The sequence below is a fragment of the Cephus cinctus genome, unplaced genomic scaffold, assembly GCF_000341935.2.
Source record: "Cephus cinctus unplaced genomic scaffold, Ccin1 Ccin1_scaffold1102, whole genome shotgun sequence".
Classification (NCBI taxonomy): Eukaryota; Metazoa; Arthropoda; class Insecta; order Hymenoptera; family Cephidae; genus Cephus; species Cephus cinctus.
Genome location: NW_014333612.1, coordinates 111,726 through 131,299, shown reverse-complemented (window position 1 = coordinate 131,299; position 19,574 = coordinate 111,726). Strand labels below are relative to the sequence as shown.

The following is a 19,574-nucleotide window of genomic DNA, read 5'->3' as shown; positions in this document are numbered from 1 at the left end:
CCCCGCTTGTTTGCGCAGTTGCTCGAAATTCCCAAAACCAAGACGCGGTGGACGTTATCCTCACACTTCCAGCCTACTCTGGCTGGTTCCTCGGCGCGAATGGGAAGAAAAATAAAAAAGCACGATACACACGGCACCTATAGTACAGGCAGTAGAAAGGCTCCCAAGCAAACCCACTGTTTACTTTCCCAGCTTTGGCTTCCCGTTTGGCTCCAGGTTATATCTTTATTAATACCTACACACCACCCTCGAAACACCATAGCCACGCACACAGCAGCAGCACTCAGGTAGGGGACAGAAATTGAGGGGGTCCATTTGTTTCTCCAGGAAGTCTTGTGAACGTTAAACACAGTCCGATTCGCTGACTATAAGAAAGACAAGAGAGTCCTCGCAGCAAGTTCATATCACCACCGTATACCTATATGTATACACTGATAGAAAATCCAACTTATTTTCCAGCCCCAGAAAAATCTTCGGAAACACCATTAATGAATAAGCCCATAAAGCTCAAAAATTGAAGGCCTCTCCCCCCACCAGCCCCATACCTGATAGCTTTCGGAAGACACGTATTTCCCGCATACAGTAGAACGTAAAGCGAACCGTCTCACGCACCTAGTCCCGTCCTTGTTGGATCCCGCAGAATCGGACTATGGAGAGCAAGCGAGCAAGAGAGAGGAAAAGGAACGTGTAAGCGAGCACAAGTAGGAGACAGCAAGTGCGTAGAGGGTCGTACGTATGAATGAACCAAGTTCGTAGCGAGTCGCGTGACGGATTTACTTGTCGGGCAACCTCGTAAGGTAGGCGCAAGAGCGTGCCTACACGGTATCGTCAAGAAGGCAAGTAGGAGAAATGCGTGCATGGGCCTAGGCCACGTGGAGGTAGAGAGACGACTGGTACGACTACTGGCATAAGTCTGCAATGCATTATGGAGCCAAAGGCCATAGTGGCTTAAGAACGTAGAAGTCCAATCGATGCTGGTACCGATAATAGGACACGTAGGGGTAGGGTGCATCGAGGAGATGGGAATGCGCAGGAATGTGCATTGAGGTAGCGAGCAGGTACATTGCTTTAATTGGATATAATGCGGAGCAGCATATGCGTATGGGGAGGCAATGTTGTTGCGCCGAGCGCTGACGCGACGGTAGAAGGGAAGTAAATACGTAACAGCAAGCCATAAGGGGCCGATGAGGGGCGATGAGGGGCGATGAGGGGTGATGAGGGGCGATGAGGGGTGATGAGGGAAGCGATGGGCTCCGAGGGCCGGAAGTGGTTCCATCTGGCTCCCCCGTCGGTCTGACCTGTTGAACCACCTCGTGACCGGAAGTATACCATACACCTATGGGCCCTATCCTATATACCGGTACACCCTCTTAAAACTTCACGCTCATGGGACTCTCCGTGTTTTATACGGGGAAAATAACAATGGCTTCCTTTTGCCTCTTGGAGGTCTTATCGGCTGGGTACATTGCTGCGTTTGTGTACAGGGGGCGTACGCGTAGCACTGATTCTTGTAGGTTGAATTACGTGGCCCCTTACCTGTCTACTTTTTTCCGTCTTTTTCTCTTTAACTTTTTTTTTTATTTCGTTTCTACGCATTTATCCAGTTAGGTTGCACCGCACACGGGAATGCTCGACGATAGCGCCGTGGTTATAGCGATTTATGGTGTCTGTCGGTGAAATGCATGGAGGGTTGAAATCGCACAATGGGATTCTCTTGGTGACACTACCCCGTGTCTATAGATATATGTATATAGTTATATGTGATGTAATATACTATATAGGGTGAAGGTAGGTAGACGAGGGATCTAGGAGTGTACGAAACAGGTCCGGTGCATTATGCGAGTACAATGGCGGGCGCCGTGTGTGCACCGTATTAATCTGTCACCCGGTGTGTGTGTCGTCCATGGGGTCACGGTGTTGCAGGGGGTGCACTTGGGGCGCAGGGGCCAGGCCGGTCTGGCATTTTCGATGATTCTAAATGCAGCGAAGCGTAACAGGCCCATAGTGCATGGGTCCCACCCACTGACCTTGCAACCGGCACCTACACGGCAGTGCAGTCCAACGGGGAGCGATCGATGCCACTCTGTGTGCCGAAAAGGAAAAAAGAAAATAAGGAAAAGAGTTACGAAGAGAGGTGGTAGCGATAAATAAGTTTCGGATGTAGCGCGCTGTTCCCGAACAACTACTGCGCATGCGCGCCGGAGCGGTATCTCGCAAACAGGTTCCGACGTGTTTTGAGACATTGGCTCCCAATCTGCACTCGGACATCATCCTTGATACACATGACTGTTCAGTGAAAGACAGCGATGCGCACTGGCAACCTGCATCGGATTGAGTCTTTCGTGTCGCAGGAAGTCATCGGTGCGCATGCGCGTCTACAGAGCGAGCAGGAAGTGTTGATTTCTTTGCGTCAACGGATAACACCGAGTAAATCTACATAAAACGAGTTATCCAGCTGGAATACGAAGACTCCCGGTGAGTAATAATCGAGTAAGGTTAAAAGGGGTTTCGAAAGTCTATTAGAGGGACACCGAAGCGATGGGTACAGGAGGGGGGACGAGAAGAAAAGGTGAAAAAAGAAAAGGAAGAAAAAGGAGAAAAGGAGAAAAGACAATTAGGAGGGTCTGCGCCGAGAAGGTAAAGAAGTGTATGAGTAAATAAGAGGAGGACCGTGTGACGTCACAAGGAAGCACGCGGCGCGTGCCACGGTGTCGCAGGGTGGGGGATCGCGAGGAGGGGCAGCGGTCGTTCGGGGTGCCGAGGGAGAGGGGTGAGGCGCATGTAGGGGTAATGGAGGGGTGAATGGGGTGAGCTTGTCGAGTGGTGGGGGTGGGCGCGTGCAGCCGGCCTGCAGCTGCCCCACGTCTCCCTGGCTGGCTGACTGGCTCACTCTTATGCGCCGCCATAGCCGGGGGACCCACTATTATAAGTAGGGGTGCTGCCGGCTGCAACCTCCAGTCGAGGGTTGCACTCCGAAGCGTACGGGACAGACCGCACGCCAAGTTACGTATCGAAGCGCGTGCACGCTACTATTGCGCTCTCTCTCTTTTTTTTATTGAAATCAGAGTAGCACACCGGTCACGCTTTTTTTAATCAATCAAAAATCCGGAGTGCGTCTAACCCACGTTATCGATAACTTAAAAACTTTATCGGTCATCGAGTGTTCGATATATACGAAAAATTGGATTTTTTTTTCGAGGAAGATACGAACGAAAAAATTGGTGTCTCCTTTGAAGTATTGTAATTGGGTGAAAACTCGCGGAACGCCACCGGCATCTATCGGTTCGTGTTTATCCCTCAGGGAGTGAAAGTGCGAAAATCGGCCGCAGTGTGGCGCCAGTGTACCACGCGAGAGAAGTTCTCGTCGGATCGCGCTCCTGTTGGCGGTGGGATATACTAGGCGCAGCGACTGGCCAAGAGAGCAAAGGAGAATAAATAGAAGGAGGATACGGTGGAGTCGTAAAGAGAGCGTCATATCGACGTGAGCCTCGGTAGAGCGAGAAGAGACGATCGTACCTGCCCGAGTGAATCGGAGAGCAAAGAGCTACGGCCTCTCGTTGTGTCCGTAGGAAGGAACTCTGATGGAGTAGCGCTATACGGCAGCCGGAGATCCACTGCACGAGAGAGGGAGGGAAAGAGAGAGGAGAAGCGAGACAGCGCATACGGAGTATATACAGTCGAAGGAGGAAATAGAGGGATTCCGAGGCGCAAGGCAAAGAGGGCGACTCTAGCCGGTGATCCAGCGCCAGTAGTATCTCGGCTACGGAGTAGTGACTATCGTGCTTACCGTAATCTCCTCTTCCTTGACTGAACTCCCGGGTGCTACTACCCGGGTGCCGTCATCCCTACCTAGTCGGCTGTGGAGGAGAGCCATATAACCTGACCTGACTACAATATAATCGGTGCCACAGTAGTGAGTCCCCTCCGCCGAGCAGGAACCACACGGCGCGGAGCACCTACGAGGAAGCTCCACCAGGTTCCCGTGGACTCTCTACGACTGTCAAAAGTTACACTCGCCGGTGACGAGTCTCGCGCAGCTCTCCAATCACTTGTGTCAAACATTTGGAACTTGATATTTGTCGTCGGTAAACTCCTGGCACCGCTTCGCCCTGCTGCGACAGAACACTCTCTCGTTACTCTCGACGTTACGGAGTCTCCCGAGGAAGGTTTATATCGGTGCTTCGTAGAATGCCTGTGACGCGTCCGCCGGCACATAACGAACTCGCAAGAAGACGTGCTACCAAGGTGATATTATTGTAATACGGTGTACATATCCTGGCGTCGCGACGACCGTCTCATCACTGTGTGATTAAAGAATCCCAGCCGGCTTAATTGAAGCTACGTTCATTCAACTGTTTCGATACACGCGTCCAGTTCTGATACAACGTCATCCACGCAACATCCGTCTAATGTTTACTGTGTAACCTGGTCTATTTATTAAATATATATATATACACACACGTGTATATATTTATCTCCGTCCAGACGTCCGTCCGCTCGTCGTCCAATTTTACTTTGAAAGCAACGGACCGACAGGATCTGCCAAAAATTCAAAGGACGCTCCTGCGGCTCATTCCTCAAGGCTCACTTCCATTGCTCCATTGTTGTTCTTACCGGTGATACAGTGTGTATACATAATACTGTGTTTATTAATCGTACTACCTTTGAAAGAGCTACTTTTTCAATCTCAACCAAAGGACGTCGACCGCTCCGTTCAACTCAGCGCATCTCACCCTGGAAATCTTGGATTAAAGTGTTTCTATATTGTATTGTCAAAGTGTGCAGTGTGACTACCGTCTGTTAACGCGAAATTGCGAAATTGCGAAATTTTATATTTATCAATCAAATTTACCGCGTCGGCTTATTGTTTTGTTCACGACGCGCCGTGCTCAGAAGTTCACGATACGTCGACATACTACGTCCGCATGTAAGACGTGCCCGCAAGTATAATCCAGATGAAGAGAGTGTCAAAGTCAAAATAGTGCGTAAAGGAAGGAAGGAAGGAAGAAGGAGGAGTGGAGCCAAGAGGAAATAAGAGGAAACAGCCTAGGAGAGCAGCCGAAAGGATAATAAGGAGAAAAATCAAAATTTGATAAAACGACGCAAAGTGTCAAGGAAAATCGTCGGTGGGATTATTAAAGTCATCCTTTGACAAGTCCTCCGTCGCAGCTGACCTTATGGCTAGTATGCAGCCGCGTAACATTACTCTTAGGAGGTAACGTCATCCGGATCAGGCATAACCTCCGACCTGAGATAGCCGAGACACGAGAGTTCAGCAGGCGTTTTGAAAAACGCCCCCCTTCCTACTCTCGTTTGCCAATATTCAGCTGGCAACAACTGTCGCGACATGTGGACTGCCATGCTCGTCTTTTCCGTGGCCGTCGTGCTCTCGCCATCGCGCGAGGTAAGTTCTTACAATTATTACATTTAAGAAAAAAAAACAAGAGTTTACCACCTCAGTCAAGCTCCTTCTCAATTCGTGTAACAAAGATAGATATTGCAATTTCAAATTTCCCGCCTCAATACACACTGTGCGCATACTTGCATACTGAACTCCAAATTCTATTCTCTATACGGAACGTGGCGCAGAGTAAATAACTGGCGGCTCTCAGAACTGAAGTCACTGTCAACCGACAGGCCCGCGAGTGTTGTCGGTTAGCAACGAGGCGCGAGACTCTGTTTCCGATGAATGACACGAACGTTTGGTCCGGAATCAAAGTCAGTCAGTCTGTTAGTGAGTCAGTGAGTCGTAGGGTAGGGTAGCTCATCGGTTTGCCGATGAGGAGGATACGGCAGACAGTATATATTGCTGTATACGATGAACAGTGTGTATATGATGAACTGGCTCGAAGTTGCTTCCACTAGTCTATATACTACTATACTACTGTTTCCACTTCTTTTCTCTGGTAGTTTTTCTTTTTTTTTTTTTTTTCTCTCTACTGGATTCTCCCTGGGAGAGGATACGAGTCTTCTCTTTTTGTCTCTGCGCATTTTAACATTGTGCCACGCTGAGATTCTAGTTGTGTACTGACTCTGTTTCTCTCCTGAGGGTTTCTCTCTCTCTCTCTCTCTCGCGCGCGCATCTCCCGCGGAAGAAAGTGAACTAACAGCGGATTCACTAAAAATCCTGGCTAAATCCGGCGCTTGAACTCTTTTTAGAATTGTCTGGCGCGTTTACGTAGACGCCCTTTTCTCCTTTAGAAAACCCTATAACTTCCTACGTGACGTCGCGACGCGTCGTTCACTTCCTAAAGTCAGACTCAATAAGCGGCACAGCAGTGTTTGGGAACGTTCGGCCCGATTCCGTGAATATTTCTTCGACTCGTCCCTCCAGTCGGACGTTTTCCGATGGGCGAACCTCCCGGCGTCCACGCTTCCTCCGGTTCCGCGTGCATCGGCGTCCCGGCGGACCCTTTATGACGAAATAACGTCGTATCCATAAATACGCGTGAGCCATTCGATGCCCGGAATAGAGTCCCGGCAAGTAAAAGTCAATCGGGACGCCTTTTATCCGGGTTGCGTGCGTTTACGTGCGCCGTTATGCCTATAGGTATACTCGCTCTTCTATGGCTTACGGGGGCATCGTCGCTGAGGTAAACACGAGGATCGCACGCGCGCCGCCATGACGATCTGGCATGCGGATATATAGGTTAGCTCGATGCTGCTATATCTCATCCATTCGCAAGAGTATATAGAGCCCGGAAAGGCAATCGGGAATACATCGGGACTCGCTCCTGGACGTCCTGGACGTCCTGGACTCTAGTCGCTCTAGGGACTCTAGCCGCCGCCCGTTGTGCCGCGACTGCAGCGCCCCGCTTCGCCCTAGTGGCGAAATCGAGGCGTTTGTTTATTCCGTGCGCGAATCCATCATTGACAGTGGGTGGGAACGGGTGAGGAGACGAACTCTCTTCGCATGGGACGCGTGTGCGTAACACACTGTCCCCATCCATATTTCTATACCGATATTCGCGCACACGAGGTGTTTGTTCCCCGCTGCACGCGTCTGTCAAAACGTGATCGCGCATATTCAGTGTCCTCCGCTTCGAGAGTTTCTACGTTTCCCTACGTCACATCTGTGCAGACAGGCGCCTACACCGCGTACAACCTAAGACGTCGGAGATTCGCGTAATCGGAAATCGTGAAATTCTATCCCCGATCGCTTCTTATCTCTACCAAGTCGCGCTTCCAGGATTCCCTCGGGACGATTTTCCCGACTGCGTAATCGAACGTTCGACTTCTTAAGAGGACTTCTTTCACGCCGGAGGATCGTGCCCTTTTTTCTCCCATCTTCTTTCTCGTCTCCCTTTAAGAGACAGTCGTACGCATATACACACGCTAAACGGACCCCACGCAATGTCTCGTAGTGTGGTCCCCGGGCTCCTCGGTGCATGTTCTATTTTGCAGGAGTGGCCACATTAAGCAGTGCACTCGCCTCTTAGGGACGGTGCACGTTGCGAGGCCTATTGGCATGCGCAATGAGTTCACCTCACACGCGTGTACATGGTTCTCGAAATTTGCTCGGCGCGCCGCCTCCTCTCGCTCCTGCCTCTAAGTGCCCGTTTGACCTTGTGATTTTGCAGGTCGACGCCTCGGGTGTCTTCGAACTGAGGTTAAAGTCCTTCGTGAACGAGTACGGGAAGGACAGCCTGGGCAAATGCTGCTCGGGCACCACCTCCAGGACGGGCGACTGTTCCGGCGCTTGTAAAACGCGCTTTCGGGTGTGCCTGAAGCAGTACCAGGTGAAGATCGACACGACGTCGCCCTGCACCTACGGGGACGTCCTGACGCCCGTGCTGGGCGAGAACGTCGTCAATTTCAGCCCCGGCGCGGCTCTGCCGAGCTTCACCAATCCCATCAGGTTCCCCTTTGACTTCACCTGGCCGGTAAGTAACACACACTCACGTATGTCTATCTATTAAATATCAAGGTCACAGCCGTAACCTCCATAGACACGCAAAGCGGCGGCGTTGCGCGTCCGCAGTCAGAGACGTTTCTCGATTCCCAGTAAAAGCTAGGCGAAATTGCCAAAAAAAAGACGAAGGCCGGACCGAGCGGAGGGACGAGGAGTCAAGGGACAAAGAGGGCCGAATGGCAGATGGCGCAAAGAGCAGGCAAAGCACTTGTCTTCTCTCCCTCCTGCCGTTGCCGTTGCCGTTGCCGTTGCGCTACCACGCACCACGCACCACGCACCACGCACCACCATCCCGGTACGTCGGCCGTGTCTATGCGAGACTCTGCAGGGCCACTGGCAGATGGCTAGGCCTTTTGTGCCAGAGGCCTCTCCTCTCCCTTTCCATCCTCTTGGTTCTCTACGTGCCGCGATCCTACGTTATGCTCTCTCTCTCTCTCTCCCGCCGCCCCCCCTTCCCCTCACGCCACTTTCTCCTTCTCTCGTCGACTCTCTCGCCGAGTTAAATTTACAAACCCATATGGCGCCCCTTGCGCACTGTCGTGTGCCTGGCCCGACTTGGGCGACTGGCTGACTCGCATATTGGCCAATATTACACAGGGACGCCCAGGCCTGGGTATTCGGGTTATGCGTCAAAGATGGTATTTACAAAGAAATCAAATCCCAGAGTCTAGTCTTGAATGATTCGACTTTTGTACTCGGTGCTTCTTTTTTTTCGCCTTCTCGCTCCTCGCCTCGTTACGTTATGCCAAGCGCACTGGATATTCCCGGCTGGATAATTAGTTTACATTGGCAACGCGAACCCATGCGCTCACTGACAGTACAGTCATTGTCCAGGAGTCATCGCGACGTGTACAGTCGCGCCTTTTCTCACGGCTATGCCATTTACCGTCTCTCCCTCTCCCTCTCTCTCTCTCTCTCTCTCCAGAATGACTATGTAGTTCCTGTCCACGAATCGCTCGGCATAAATTATACTCGGAAGGAGAAGACGTCCTACTCGAAATCTCTAAATTCTCCACTGCCTTTCCTCTCCTGCTCCTCTCGCGCTTCGCGCTCTATATACAAAAATCTTTAGCGGCTTCTCTCTTCGTTCGACTCCCTGTTGGCAACATGCCGCATATTTTTAGTTTTAGACTCGCGCGAGACGCGAAAACTCACGCGATCGAACTCTGCTGCTCGTTTCACTTGATCGTTGGCCTGTACGCGTTGTCTGCCTCAGACATGTATATATATATATATATATATATATATATATATATATATATATATATATATATACAGGCGTGTACGGGAGCCGATGACTTTCAGGAAAAACTTTCTTCGACCGCGTCTCACGTTAATCGTGCATTTAGGATTTCTGGGCCTGTTGACGTTACGTCTCAATTCGCACCGAGATTAGCCGGTTTCCCAGGAGCACCGTGATAATGCAAAATGATCTGGTATCCTCCGGCTACAGGAGTACCACTAGGTCGTTCCTTTTTTTACGTAACTCGTGTATGGCTCCACTCGTTACCAGTCAGTCCGGTGGGCGCGACACGTGGTCAACCGGCAGGTACATCAGCTGATAGCCACGCTACACTTATTAGCATGGGCGCCCTGGACTCCTCTACTGACTCCGTCTGTATATCTATATATCCATACGGAACATTCTATATCGAACGTTCGAGGTCTCCCATTCACCACGTGGGTAGCTCCGTGGATAACATCTTCCTATTGACCCCTCGAAGCTACCCCTAACCTCACTCTATCGATCGGCATAGGCATTTTCGGCATCATCATCCAAGCCCAATTCGCCAAACCTCGACGGACGTCGCGTGTTCCTCCTGACGGGCGGATTGACTCTCACGTGAGGCCCAAATACGGTGAATACCGATTACCCGGTGAATACAGATTAAGGCTCGAGGGTCGAGCTGCTCTGTTAGGGGTAAGGGACTCGACGGGCCAACGTGGGCCCCCTCGGTTCAATGCACGGGGTTCGGTGCAGTTGTCGGCTATTTATCATCGGTTTAAAAAAAATTGCGTCCCTTTTATTAATTTTTCACCATGCTGTTTTTCTTTTTTTTTTCGACCCTATCTCCACCACAGCCCATCGAGTCTCGTTACGCATTAGTTATTCAGCGCGAAATCGCGTTACACGCCAACCCGCGTTTTACTGACATTTTTGTTCGTTCTTCCTCTCTCTCTCTCTCTCTCTCTCTCCTTCTTCATCCCCTCGTGCTACCCGAGCGTGCGTCTCTCTCTCGCCGCGTACACTCGATATCCACTACCAAGGACGGATCTTTCTAGATCCGCGAATGCCTACCACGCGTTCTCGAACTCCACGGGTTAGGTTGTGTGCTTGTACCCCGCGTCGGGTTGGGTTAGGTTAGTACCCATGGGCTGTGGGGTACTGTGTTACTTTATCGTTTGTACTCTGATTCCTGTACGATGCGCGATAATGTATTACCAAGGTGATACAGTCTGTAGGTTAGGGTACGGGCGTACTATAGTATGGTCGTAGATGTTATCGAATTTGGTATAGTACGTTATAGGCTCTAAGTAGGTATCGACGTTGTTTTATTATTTTTTGTTTCATTACTTCAATGAATACTCCGCTATGTATGTACGTACGTATGTATATATATATGTATTTAAATGTACGGGTGCGTAGTCGGCGGATACATTGTAGTCTTGAATGGACAAGTAGATCGGTGGGCCCGATGGGGACTCCCGTCCGACGCTGTTATACATACATACTTATTCACGTGTAGGACGGCTATTCTCGGACTCGTAAGGCCCCTCGGGCAATCTGGGACTTACTACCAGCCACAATACTCGTTCGCTCCGCTAGTCTGGTTGACTTCTTTCTTTCGGCGTAGTACGAGAGCCACACACGTCGAATACGCATGATCGCGGCTGGGACCACTTTTGGGTCCGCTGTGCCCGGCTCTTCTAATCTATGGCCCTGTTATTTCGATCCTAAGTGGCGATATTGACTTCTGGCTTCCATCCGATCGTGTGCTTTTTATTTCTGGGCAGCTTCTGTGTTTTTCGACCACTTTTTCTCTTTTCTTTTTTTTTTTTACATTTTTCTTTCTCTTGTCGCCGGACAGTCGATGATGACATTCGGTCCGAGTGGCGGCGAATTTGTCGCTCTTTGTTTGGGACTTTTTTCTTTCTTTATTGCTCTCGAAATACGTTTGATCATTGGAACGGGTTTCTTTGTTGGTTTTTTTTTTTTTTTTAGTGCTGTCGCACGTTGTCGCTAAGTTCTGACAGGTGTGCTTTTAGTTGCTGTCTTTTTTTTTTTATTGAAATCGGGATTCTACGAAAATTCTTACTGGATACAAGTCGCTCTATTTCAAACCAGTGGTGAGTTATCGTTCGCCAAATATTTAGCAGGCTCTCGAAATTCTCAAAATATCACGATTTTAACAGTGTTCGACCGCCAACTTGGAAACAGCTGTGAGCCGATTGACGTTTCGAAATTGTCATTCTGTTTTCCGTTTGTTGGAATAAAATAAAGACAGTGAGTTGTTCGATCGGCAGAAACGGAGAGAAGAAATTGACGTGGAAAAGAAAAGAGCAATCGCGGATCTTAATTTTTTCCCGGAAATCTCAGCGTCCACGTGGACACCCGCCGACACGCCGCATCGCCTTGATGTTCCAGAATGGCTACATTTAAGAGTAACGAGCGAAATAGGAGCGTTTCTATGCGCGCGCGCCTTAATACCCGAGAGGCATTCGTATCGTTAAATTCCCAGCGGCCATAAAATTCTCCCAGCTACGAGAAGCATCCCGCAGGATCCGGAGGGGTGCCCCCCTCCCCCCTCCCCCCTCCTAGGAGGGTTTCGTTCGCCGTGTAAATTGCGGAGTCGGCAGGAGAGGAAAAAAGAAAAGAGGGTAAAGAAAGGGAGAAGGAATCGCTGCAGTGCAAAATCGGCAGGAGCTAGATGCACCCGAGATGCACCCGAGATGCACCAGAGATGCACCGGGTGGCCATTGGAAACGGATTGTTGCCACTGGCTGTATATACGAAATAAAAGGGCAGAAGGTTGTAAAAGTTAATGAGCGAGTATTTAGACACAGGCGAAGTCAGAGAGCAGAGCCTAAAGGTGGCTCCACAATGTTACGAAGAATTTATCCTCCTCGATGTTCAGTGAACCGGCGAACTGCAGTTGCAGTTGCAGTGGGTATCGTTCGAGATTCGCAAAGGGCCGCGTCATCTTTCTCTCGGTGGAAGGAGGACGCGGAGTTAACACGTAGGTAACGTGGAACGAGGGGATAGGAGGGAGAGGGGGGACTGGATGCACCCGCTACTCCCGTGATTGTCGGTTCGGTTAGTCCGGGCTACGTGCACCGGCAGGAGTCGGAGTATCTTGCGCGCGAGAGAGAGAGGGAAAGAAGAATCGGTGAATGGCTTGGCAAGAGAGAGAAGCAGGGAACGACTGTACCTACCGACTGGACGATGGTAGTCGGAACGATTCCATTGGTGGGAGCAGAGGAGGTAGCGTGCTCTCGCTGCGAGTGCGAGAGAGAGAGGATCAATGAGAATGCAAAGGTTTGTCAGAGATGCAGATAGAGATGGGAAGGTGCGCACGGAGCGGCGTGGTGGGGAGCTGAATATTCTTGGTCAGGCAGAGAGAAATGGAGGGAGCGAGTGAGTAGGAGAGAGGAAGAGAGAGAATGAGTGAATGAGCAGGAGTGAGAGGGAGAGAGTGACCGGGGCTGGAGTGGGACGGAGAGAGGCAAAGAGAAGGCTGGGAAGGTGGAAGTATGCTGCGCAGCCGTGGGAACCAACTCCCGAGTATTCTCTCTCTCTCTCTCTTTCTCTTCTACATTCATTCTTCTCTTCCCTCTTCATCCTCTATGGAATCCTCTACTCCCTCCCTTTATGTATCGCTATCCTCTCTCTCTCTCTCTCTCTCTCTCTCTCTCTCTCTCTCTCTCTCTCTCTCTCACTGTCACGGTAACGTGGCTCAGCCGAGATCAATCCCAAAGCTCCATCCCGAAACACACCCTACATTGTTCTCCCGATGCCGCGGCTTTTTAAGCTTTTTCACCTTTTTGCCGGCTTAATTCGTATCCCTGTTATAAATTAGCGAGCGTCCACGGTGGGATTTCTCTAGCGTGCGATTTATCTCCGCGGCACCCTCCCCGTTCCCTTTGCCGCTCGGCGCGTTCGCCGCCCGACTCCTTCGCCTCGTACCTTTCCACGAGGCTCCTGGCCGCTGCCGGCGCAGCGAGCGACGGAGACGAACAGAGAGAAGCACGCAGGAAGGCCTTGGGCCTCCTTGCCATCCTCGACCTTTACTCCCTCCCGCCCTCCTCTCCTTCTTTTTCCTCTTACTTCCTCCTCCTCCTCCTCTCGGCTTCCTATCGTTCCCTGGATTCCTTGCTCCAGCTCTTCTCAGCATCCCATGCCGGGCCTCCCTCGAATCTCCCCCTGCCAATTTGCCAGTGGAAATTTGCCCGTCCACAGGCGCGCACGGAGCTACGAGCGGCTGGCCACTTGGCCACTTGGCCACTTGGCAGCACGTAGCCTCCGTGCGGCTCCGCAGAGACTGCGGAGCGTTAAATACGGGAGGCCGGAGAAAGCACGTAGGGTCGGCAGGCGGTTCTCGGCGAGAGAACCGCGACGGAAGCGGCCTTTATTATTCAACGGGCGTAACGAGGCCGTGTAACGTCGCGGTCCAAAGTTAATAATTAAGCGTTCCTAGCGCAGAACGGGAAGGCCCCTAGACTCCTTCGCGGCTCTGTCGTCTTCAGGCCTCGTCCTTGCAGGGACGTCTCGACGTCACGACGCCCACGCGCCACCCGTACCTATCGCACGGTATATCTCTGTCTGGTCCGTCCGTAGGCCTATCGTGGGAGAGCGAGAGAGAAGAAGGAGAAGCCGCAGAATAAGTAGTATCCCGAGAGTGATCTGTCAGGATATCCTTAGCGGAGTATCATTAGCCGTGTATACCTATATATTATACAGGGCCGTACGTACCTGCCGCAGTTCCCCAGTGCCCCCGGTCGTCATTCCCAGTCGACAATGGAATCTTTCTCCTACTCGTTGCTCGCAGCCCGCTGATGATAATTGCGCTCTTTTTAAATTCTTTTACCATAATGAGTACTGTCGATCTTGATAATTAGTATGAGAATTTTTTTCTTTTTTTTTCTTTTTTTTCTTCTTTCCTCCTCTTACCCTTTTTTCTCCCTATTTCCAGTGTCGCGTGCCACGCGCACTGCGTGCCGGCACACGCACGATTTATATCCGGTGGCACGCCGTTAAAAGTCACCCCTTGGCAATTTCGAAAAGGTTCCACGCGCAGGGGTGGCTGCTCCTGTCTCCTTCCCTCTTGCTGCATTCCCCTAGACTTTTCTATCGGCATCCCCTTCGCACCGGCGTTCAACCCCTTCCAGCAGTACTTTTTAGGGGCACACTTCCGAGTCTACTTTACAGGCGCGAGTCCTCCTCTTTTCCCTCCCTCTCTCCCTCTCCTTTCCTACTAAACGCATGCCGGGTGCGCATGCGTGCGCTGGATTATATGCCGCAACCCTTAAAAAATAGAAACAGAAACGCGCCCTAATTTGTTAACCAATTGCCAGGGAATTTGCAGCTGCACCTTTCGGGGCCACTTCGAGATATCCACACGCGGACGTGCATGTGTTATTTGATTTGGCGTTCAAAGATTTTGGCGCGAAACTTGAGTAATGATTTTAATTTTTTGTTCCTTCGTGTGTTACAGGGCACCTTCTCCCTCATAGTGGAAGCTTACCACGAGGCCGACAACACGACGCAGCACTCGCCCGGTAAGCGACAACATCCGAATTCTCATGCTAAGATCCCTATGCGTGCCCGAGTGCCCGAGTGCCCAAGCACGTCTTGTCAGCCGCAAGCTCATCCAGCTCATCCGCGTGTAGCCCGCGCACTGCCGTAACCCGCCGCCACCATGCGGAGCCCCGCGCAACTCTCCCTTATCTCTCGTGTGCGTTCTGTCGTCTTGTTGAAACTTTTTTAAACTGCTTTATCTGGAGCGCACGCGTCCCGCTGGATTTTTATCGTATAGCTCCCCCAGGGGCACCCGGGGGTAACGTGCGTTCGGCCCTGGCATGTGCAGGCCAGCTGGGTATGAGGTGATGGTTAGGTGATGGTCTCGGGTCCGAGACAGCCAAGAAGCCACTTCCGGCGGGCTCGCGACATTCACCAGATACGGGACGGTCTCGTCCTAACCTCCCTAACCTCCCTAACCTCCCTAACCTCCCTAACCTCCGGAAACCTTTCCGAGTCTCTTGCTGCTCCAGCACTTACGTCACAGGAACTCCTTTTCCTCCGTGCCCGATCAATCCTTCCGAAATTGGGTCCTTTTACACAGTTTCAGACCCCTCTCGCTAATTCTCAATTATTATGAAAAAAATCTTTCAACAGACAAATAAAATATTACGGCACTACCCGACAGAGTACGTCGACTCGTCTCGCTGTAGTTTTCCCTGGAAAGGCGCGCGCCCATCCGTGATACGCGCGCGCGCGCGAGAGAGAGAGAGAGAGAGAGAGAGAGAGAGAGAGAGAGAGAGAGAGAGAGCACGTACGTCTATACACTGTACCCTATGTACGTACATACGTGGTAAATATGTACTGCCTTGCTCGGAAATTGCTCCCTACCTATCCAGAGAGTATACGGGTACATATGTATACATATATTTATATACATAGGACAGCCATAGGTTAGAGAAGAGGATAGGAGGCCCAACCCGAGGCACTAGTGTTTCCTTCCTGTGTAACCGTAGTACCTCCTACCGGCACTAGGGTAACACGACACCATCCCCGTCTACGTGAACCTGTACGTATCCTATATGGTTTATAGGAGCCCCGAGCACTCACTCCACTGTCCACGTAGGGCATGTTTTCACCGTCGCGACGAGCCCGGAGCCAAAGTTTTCCAGGGCGGGCATCGCCGACTGCGAGGACAGCACTTTCCCCCGAGTCCGCGGTACTTCGATCCCTCGCGCGATGCTCCCCAAGTGTCCTGTACTTGTTTGAAGAGACAACCACGAGGAGGTATCCAGTTTGTCGTAGGGAGTTTGCCGAGCCATTAACCCTCTCCGGGGAGTTCCGATTTAACGGGGGTGCGTGGCTCGTCGTATCTGCGGCTCGCAGCTTTGAGGTTAGGGTTAGAAACAAGAGTGACAGTGTAGGGTAAGGGTTATCCTTGGAGCCCTTACACGAGCATTTAAGCCCTATTTCTCGAATAACTTTACTCCCACTCTATATATATATGTATTCCGCCTAGGCTCTCACGTCGCTTCCGTTATCCGGCAGGGATACCAACTCTCACTCGTCAATTTCATTCTTTCCTTTTATTTTGTTCTTCCTCTTCCATCGTCTTTCTCCGTTTTCTCTGCTACCAACTGCGTAATGACACCGAGTACCGTTGGCCGCGTGTAGTGGTACGAGTGCGGCAGGTAAAGGGCTAATTAATTAATTGTCGGTAAAACGAATCTCTGGTGCGCGTCTACCGGCAACGGCAACGGCACGCTTGGCAGCCCTGCTTCCGCTCGCGATTCTAATTAGCGTCTGAACGGCGCGCGAGGGGTCTGGTGCGCGCGCACCTTCCTACACGGGACATACGGGCGACTCCTGCCGGAGCAGGTAGAGAGGATCCTCGAGGACTGGAGGGTTCCGTAGTAAAAATTCTTTCTTCTTTTTTCTTTAATTCATACGCGACGTCATATTTAATATCCACATTAATTCACAATGTATGCCGCATGAATCGCGGCGGTACGTTTATCGCCCGGGGTTCCGTTTTAACACGTTTGGCCTCCGAAGACGCAAAGCCCACTCTTAGGGTTTTCCATCCCTCGCGCGGCATCTCGGGACACAACAACAATACCTCGGACTACCTGTACCGTGTTTATGGACGCGGGCCAGACGCCCCCGGGACGCCTCGCGTCGGCGGCGAAACGAGCCTTTTATTGGCCCGCTTGGCCCGCTGCTCGGATGCTGCTTCCTTTCTCAGGCCCGATTCTCCTCCTTCGCCGTACGGTAGGGGCCCCGTCCCCCCTCGCCTCCATCCTGCGTCTTGACTCCGTTCGCCCTGGGCCCCACACTCTGCCCCATACACCTGCAGCGCCGAATTAAACGCGGCCACCGGCTCGGTCAAAACTGGCCCGGAAAGTTCGCGTGCATCACCTGTATCTTCTCTCTCTCTCTCTCTCTCTCTCTCTCTTGCCCTCGCACTGCATCCGCATCCTACCGTCTCCTTTAAACTCTTTCTGTTCGCGTGCATCACCTGTATCTTCTTGACTCCGTTCGCCCTGGGCCCCACACTCTGCCCCATACACCTGCAGCGCCGAATTAAACGCGGCCACCGGCTCGGTCAAAACTGGCCCGGAAAGTTCGCGTGCATCACCTGTATCTTCTCTCTCTCTCTCTCTCTCTCTCTCTCTTGCCCTCGCACTGCATCCGCATCCTACCGTCTCCTTTAAACTCTTTCTGCCTTCTTCCACCTTCTTCTACGGATCCTGGGCCCTAACGGGTTCCCGGCCGAGTGGATGATCTCCTGAGATGCAGGAGGATCGCACGAAGGTCCCTGGTGCCGTCGACTGGGAGGCTCGGCCGATTATGACAGTCTGGCGGCAGCAATATCTCTATGAGTAATCCGGTAGAGGGGCCTTATAATTTCGGTTCCATCGGTTCGATCTAACGTGCCGGGTAAAAGGTGCACGATAGATTTACGTGAGTAATGCGCGGCTGTTGGTACATGCACGAGACACCTGCCGCGTGTGTTGACTCCCTGTATAATGATAATGGTAACGATAAGAATAATTCCCTCCTGGCAATCCTTTTTCCATTTCTAACCCTTTGGGCCGTTTATTCACTTTTTTTCTTTCTTTTCCTTTTCCTTCGTTTATTGATCCCCAAATCGGTTTGTCTGTGTGAGCGATACTCGTATACTTTTTTTGGTCGTTCCTCGTCTTTCCCATGAGAGAACGGGGCCTCTGAAATTTTTGTTGGATTTTTCCTAATCCGGTCTTTATAAGCCTCTCGGGGCCTCCGGTGGGTCCTAGCCCGTCTAACGCTGGGACCGTTGAGCACGTATGACGTTCCTTCGGGGTAATTGTATTACACGCGAGCGAGCGTTACGTTTTGGGACGCACCTGTGAGGCCCCGTAGGTCCCGCGTTCCTACTACTGTTTCTAATGCGAGAGGACTTAACCTCCTTCTTTTTTTCATTCATTTCTTTTTCTTTTTCTAAAGTTTTTTCAGTTTTTTATGTTTCTTACTGCCTCCGCTACCAATACTGTTATAACCCATTTTACTTCTTTCCGAAGGTTCCTTATGCCATAATACTGCTAAAATTGCTAGCTGACTTTATCGTTTCCTTCTTACTTCGCTTCTTCTTCTTCTTCTTCTTCTTGGAACGAGTGAGGCCCCTCCTCCCCTGCCCTTTGCTTTTTAAGTATCCCCGACACGCCATCTCGGCCCGTCTATATACTCCACTTGATTCCTCCCGTTCCCACTTTTCGGTAGGGAACCAGCCTGTTCCTCCCGTTAAACGGTGGTTCCTCCGGTTGGGCCCTCTTAATTTTGGGGGAACAAGGCGAAAAGCGTGAGACGATTTTTGCCATTTATACAGCATGCATGCGCTGCGCTCGCAACTCGATGCGGCTTCTATATCTGTATAGAGCTATCCTGCACCGTGTATAAGGCAACGTCTAATCGGGGCCCCCATTATGATAATGCCCTAGGAAGCGGCCTTACCGCCAGACAGATATACCCAGCGCGAGTCGAATAAGAGACAAAAAAAAAAGCAAGAAAAAAAGAAAGAAAGAAAAAAGAGTAAAAAATGAAGAAGGCCCTTTTCTGTTCCCAGAGAAAACACACAACGACTCACCTGGGCCCTTTTGTTTGTTTCTCTTCTTACAGAGAATATCCTGATCGCCAGGTTGACCACGCAAAAATGGCTGGACGTAGGGCCCACCTGGATGGAGGACGAGCATCGCAGCGACCACTCCAGCATGTCCTACGAGTATCGAGTCACCTGTGTCGCCCATTACTACGGCAAGGGATGCGAAAATCTTTGTCGTCCCAGGGACGACAGTTTTGGGCATTACAGCTGCAGCCAAAGCGGCGAGAAGGTCTGCCTGTCGGGCTGGAAGGGGGACTACTGCGCCACTCGTGAGTACAGTCCAAAAGCATAAGACACTTATTGCACGTACATGCTATTCCCGTCCGTGACGTCGGGGGCCTTATCAAAATCCCCCGAACGCACCGTGTACACCGTGTACCATTGTCTGTCGTATCTCGTTTCCAAAGTGACCTCATCGTTCCGTCCCCTCTCCTCCGGGCCTCTGGCCCATGCACGTAGGTCCCACTGCACTCGGTATCCACGGGGACGACGTCCAGTCGTTTCCCACGCTTCGGATACCGCTGATCCATCTCGAGCGCGTCCCCGTCCTTGCCCCTGTTTTTACCGAGTCCGAGCGCTCGGTGATTCGCTCCTCCGTCCTCGTCCACCTCGTGACGTCCTGCGGACCGGAGGATCCCTCGACGACGGGACGACGGGACGGAGGATGGCCGATAGGCGAGTTAGCGGGAAGAGGGTATAGGGAAGAACGGTACGATCCGTGTGGTTAGTCTTAGTACGAAGCTTCTTGCGCGTCGACGAACAGTTTGATATTTTGTTTCTTTCTTTTG

At 51.4% G+C, this 19,574-nt stretch overlaps 2 protein-coding genes across 4 annotated transcripts in view; one reads left to right on the top strand and one right to left on the bottom strand.

Moving 5' to 3' along the window:
• Nucleotides 1–3,890, bottom strand: part of LOC107272064 (esterase E4) — an 11,186-nt gene extending 7,296 nt beyond the window's left edge. Inside the window, exon 1 of one of the 2 annotated variants that reach the window (XM_025089326.1) lies at nt 3,788–3,890. The gene's annotated coding sequence lies outside the window, so the exon portion shown is untranslated. Of the gene's footprint in view, nt 1–3,516; nt 3,622–3,787 lie in introns of those variants that run through there. The other variant, XM_025089325.1, reaches the window with a different exon arrangement.
• The window catches only part of LOC107272063 (neurogenic locus protein delta), a 23,112-nt gene continuing 7,426 nt past the window's right edge, over nt 3,889–19,574 (top strand). Inside the window, exons 1-4 of one of the 2 annotated variants that reach the window (XM_015748808.2) lie at nt 3,889–5,404; nt 7,581–7,883; nt 14,626–14,689; nt 18,804–19,055. In XM_015748808.2, coding sequence (XP_015604294.1) covers nt 5,348–5,404; nt 7,581–7,883; nt 14,626–14,689; nt 18,804–19,055 — 676 coding nt within the window. In that variant the 5' untranslated portion in view covers nt 3,889–5,347. The remainder of the gene's footprint in view (nt 5,405–7,580; nt 7,884–14,625; nt 14,690–18,803; nt 19,056–19,574) is intronic. The other variant, XM_025089323.1, reaches the window with a different exon arrangement.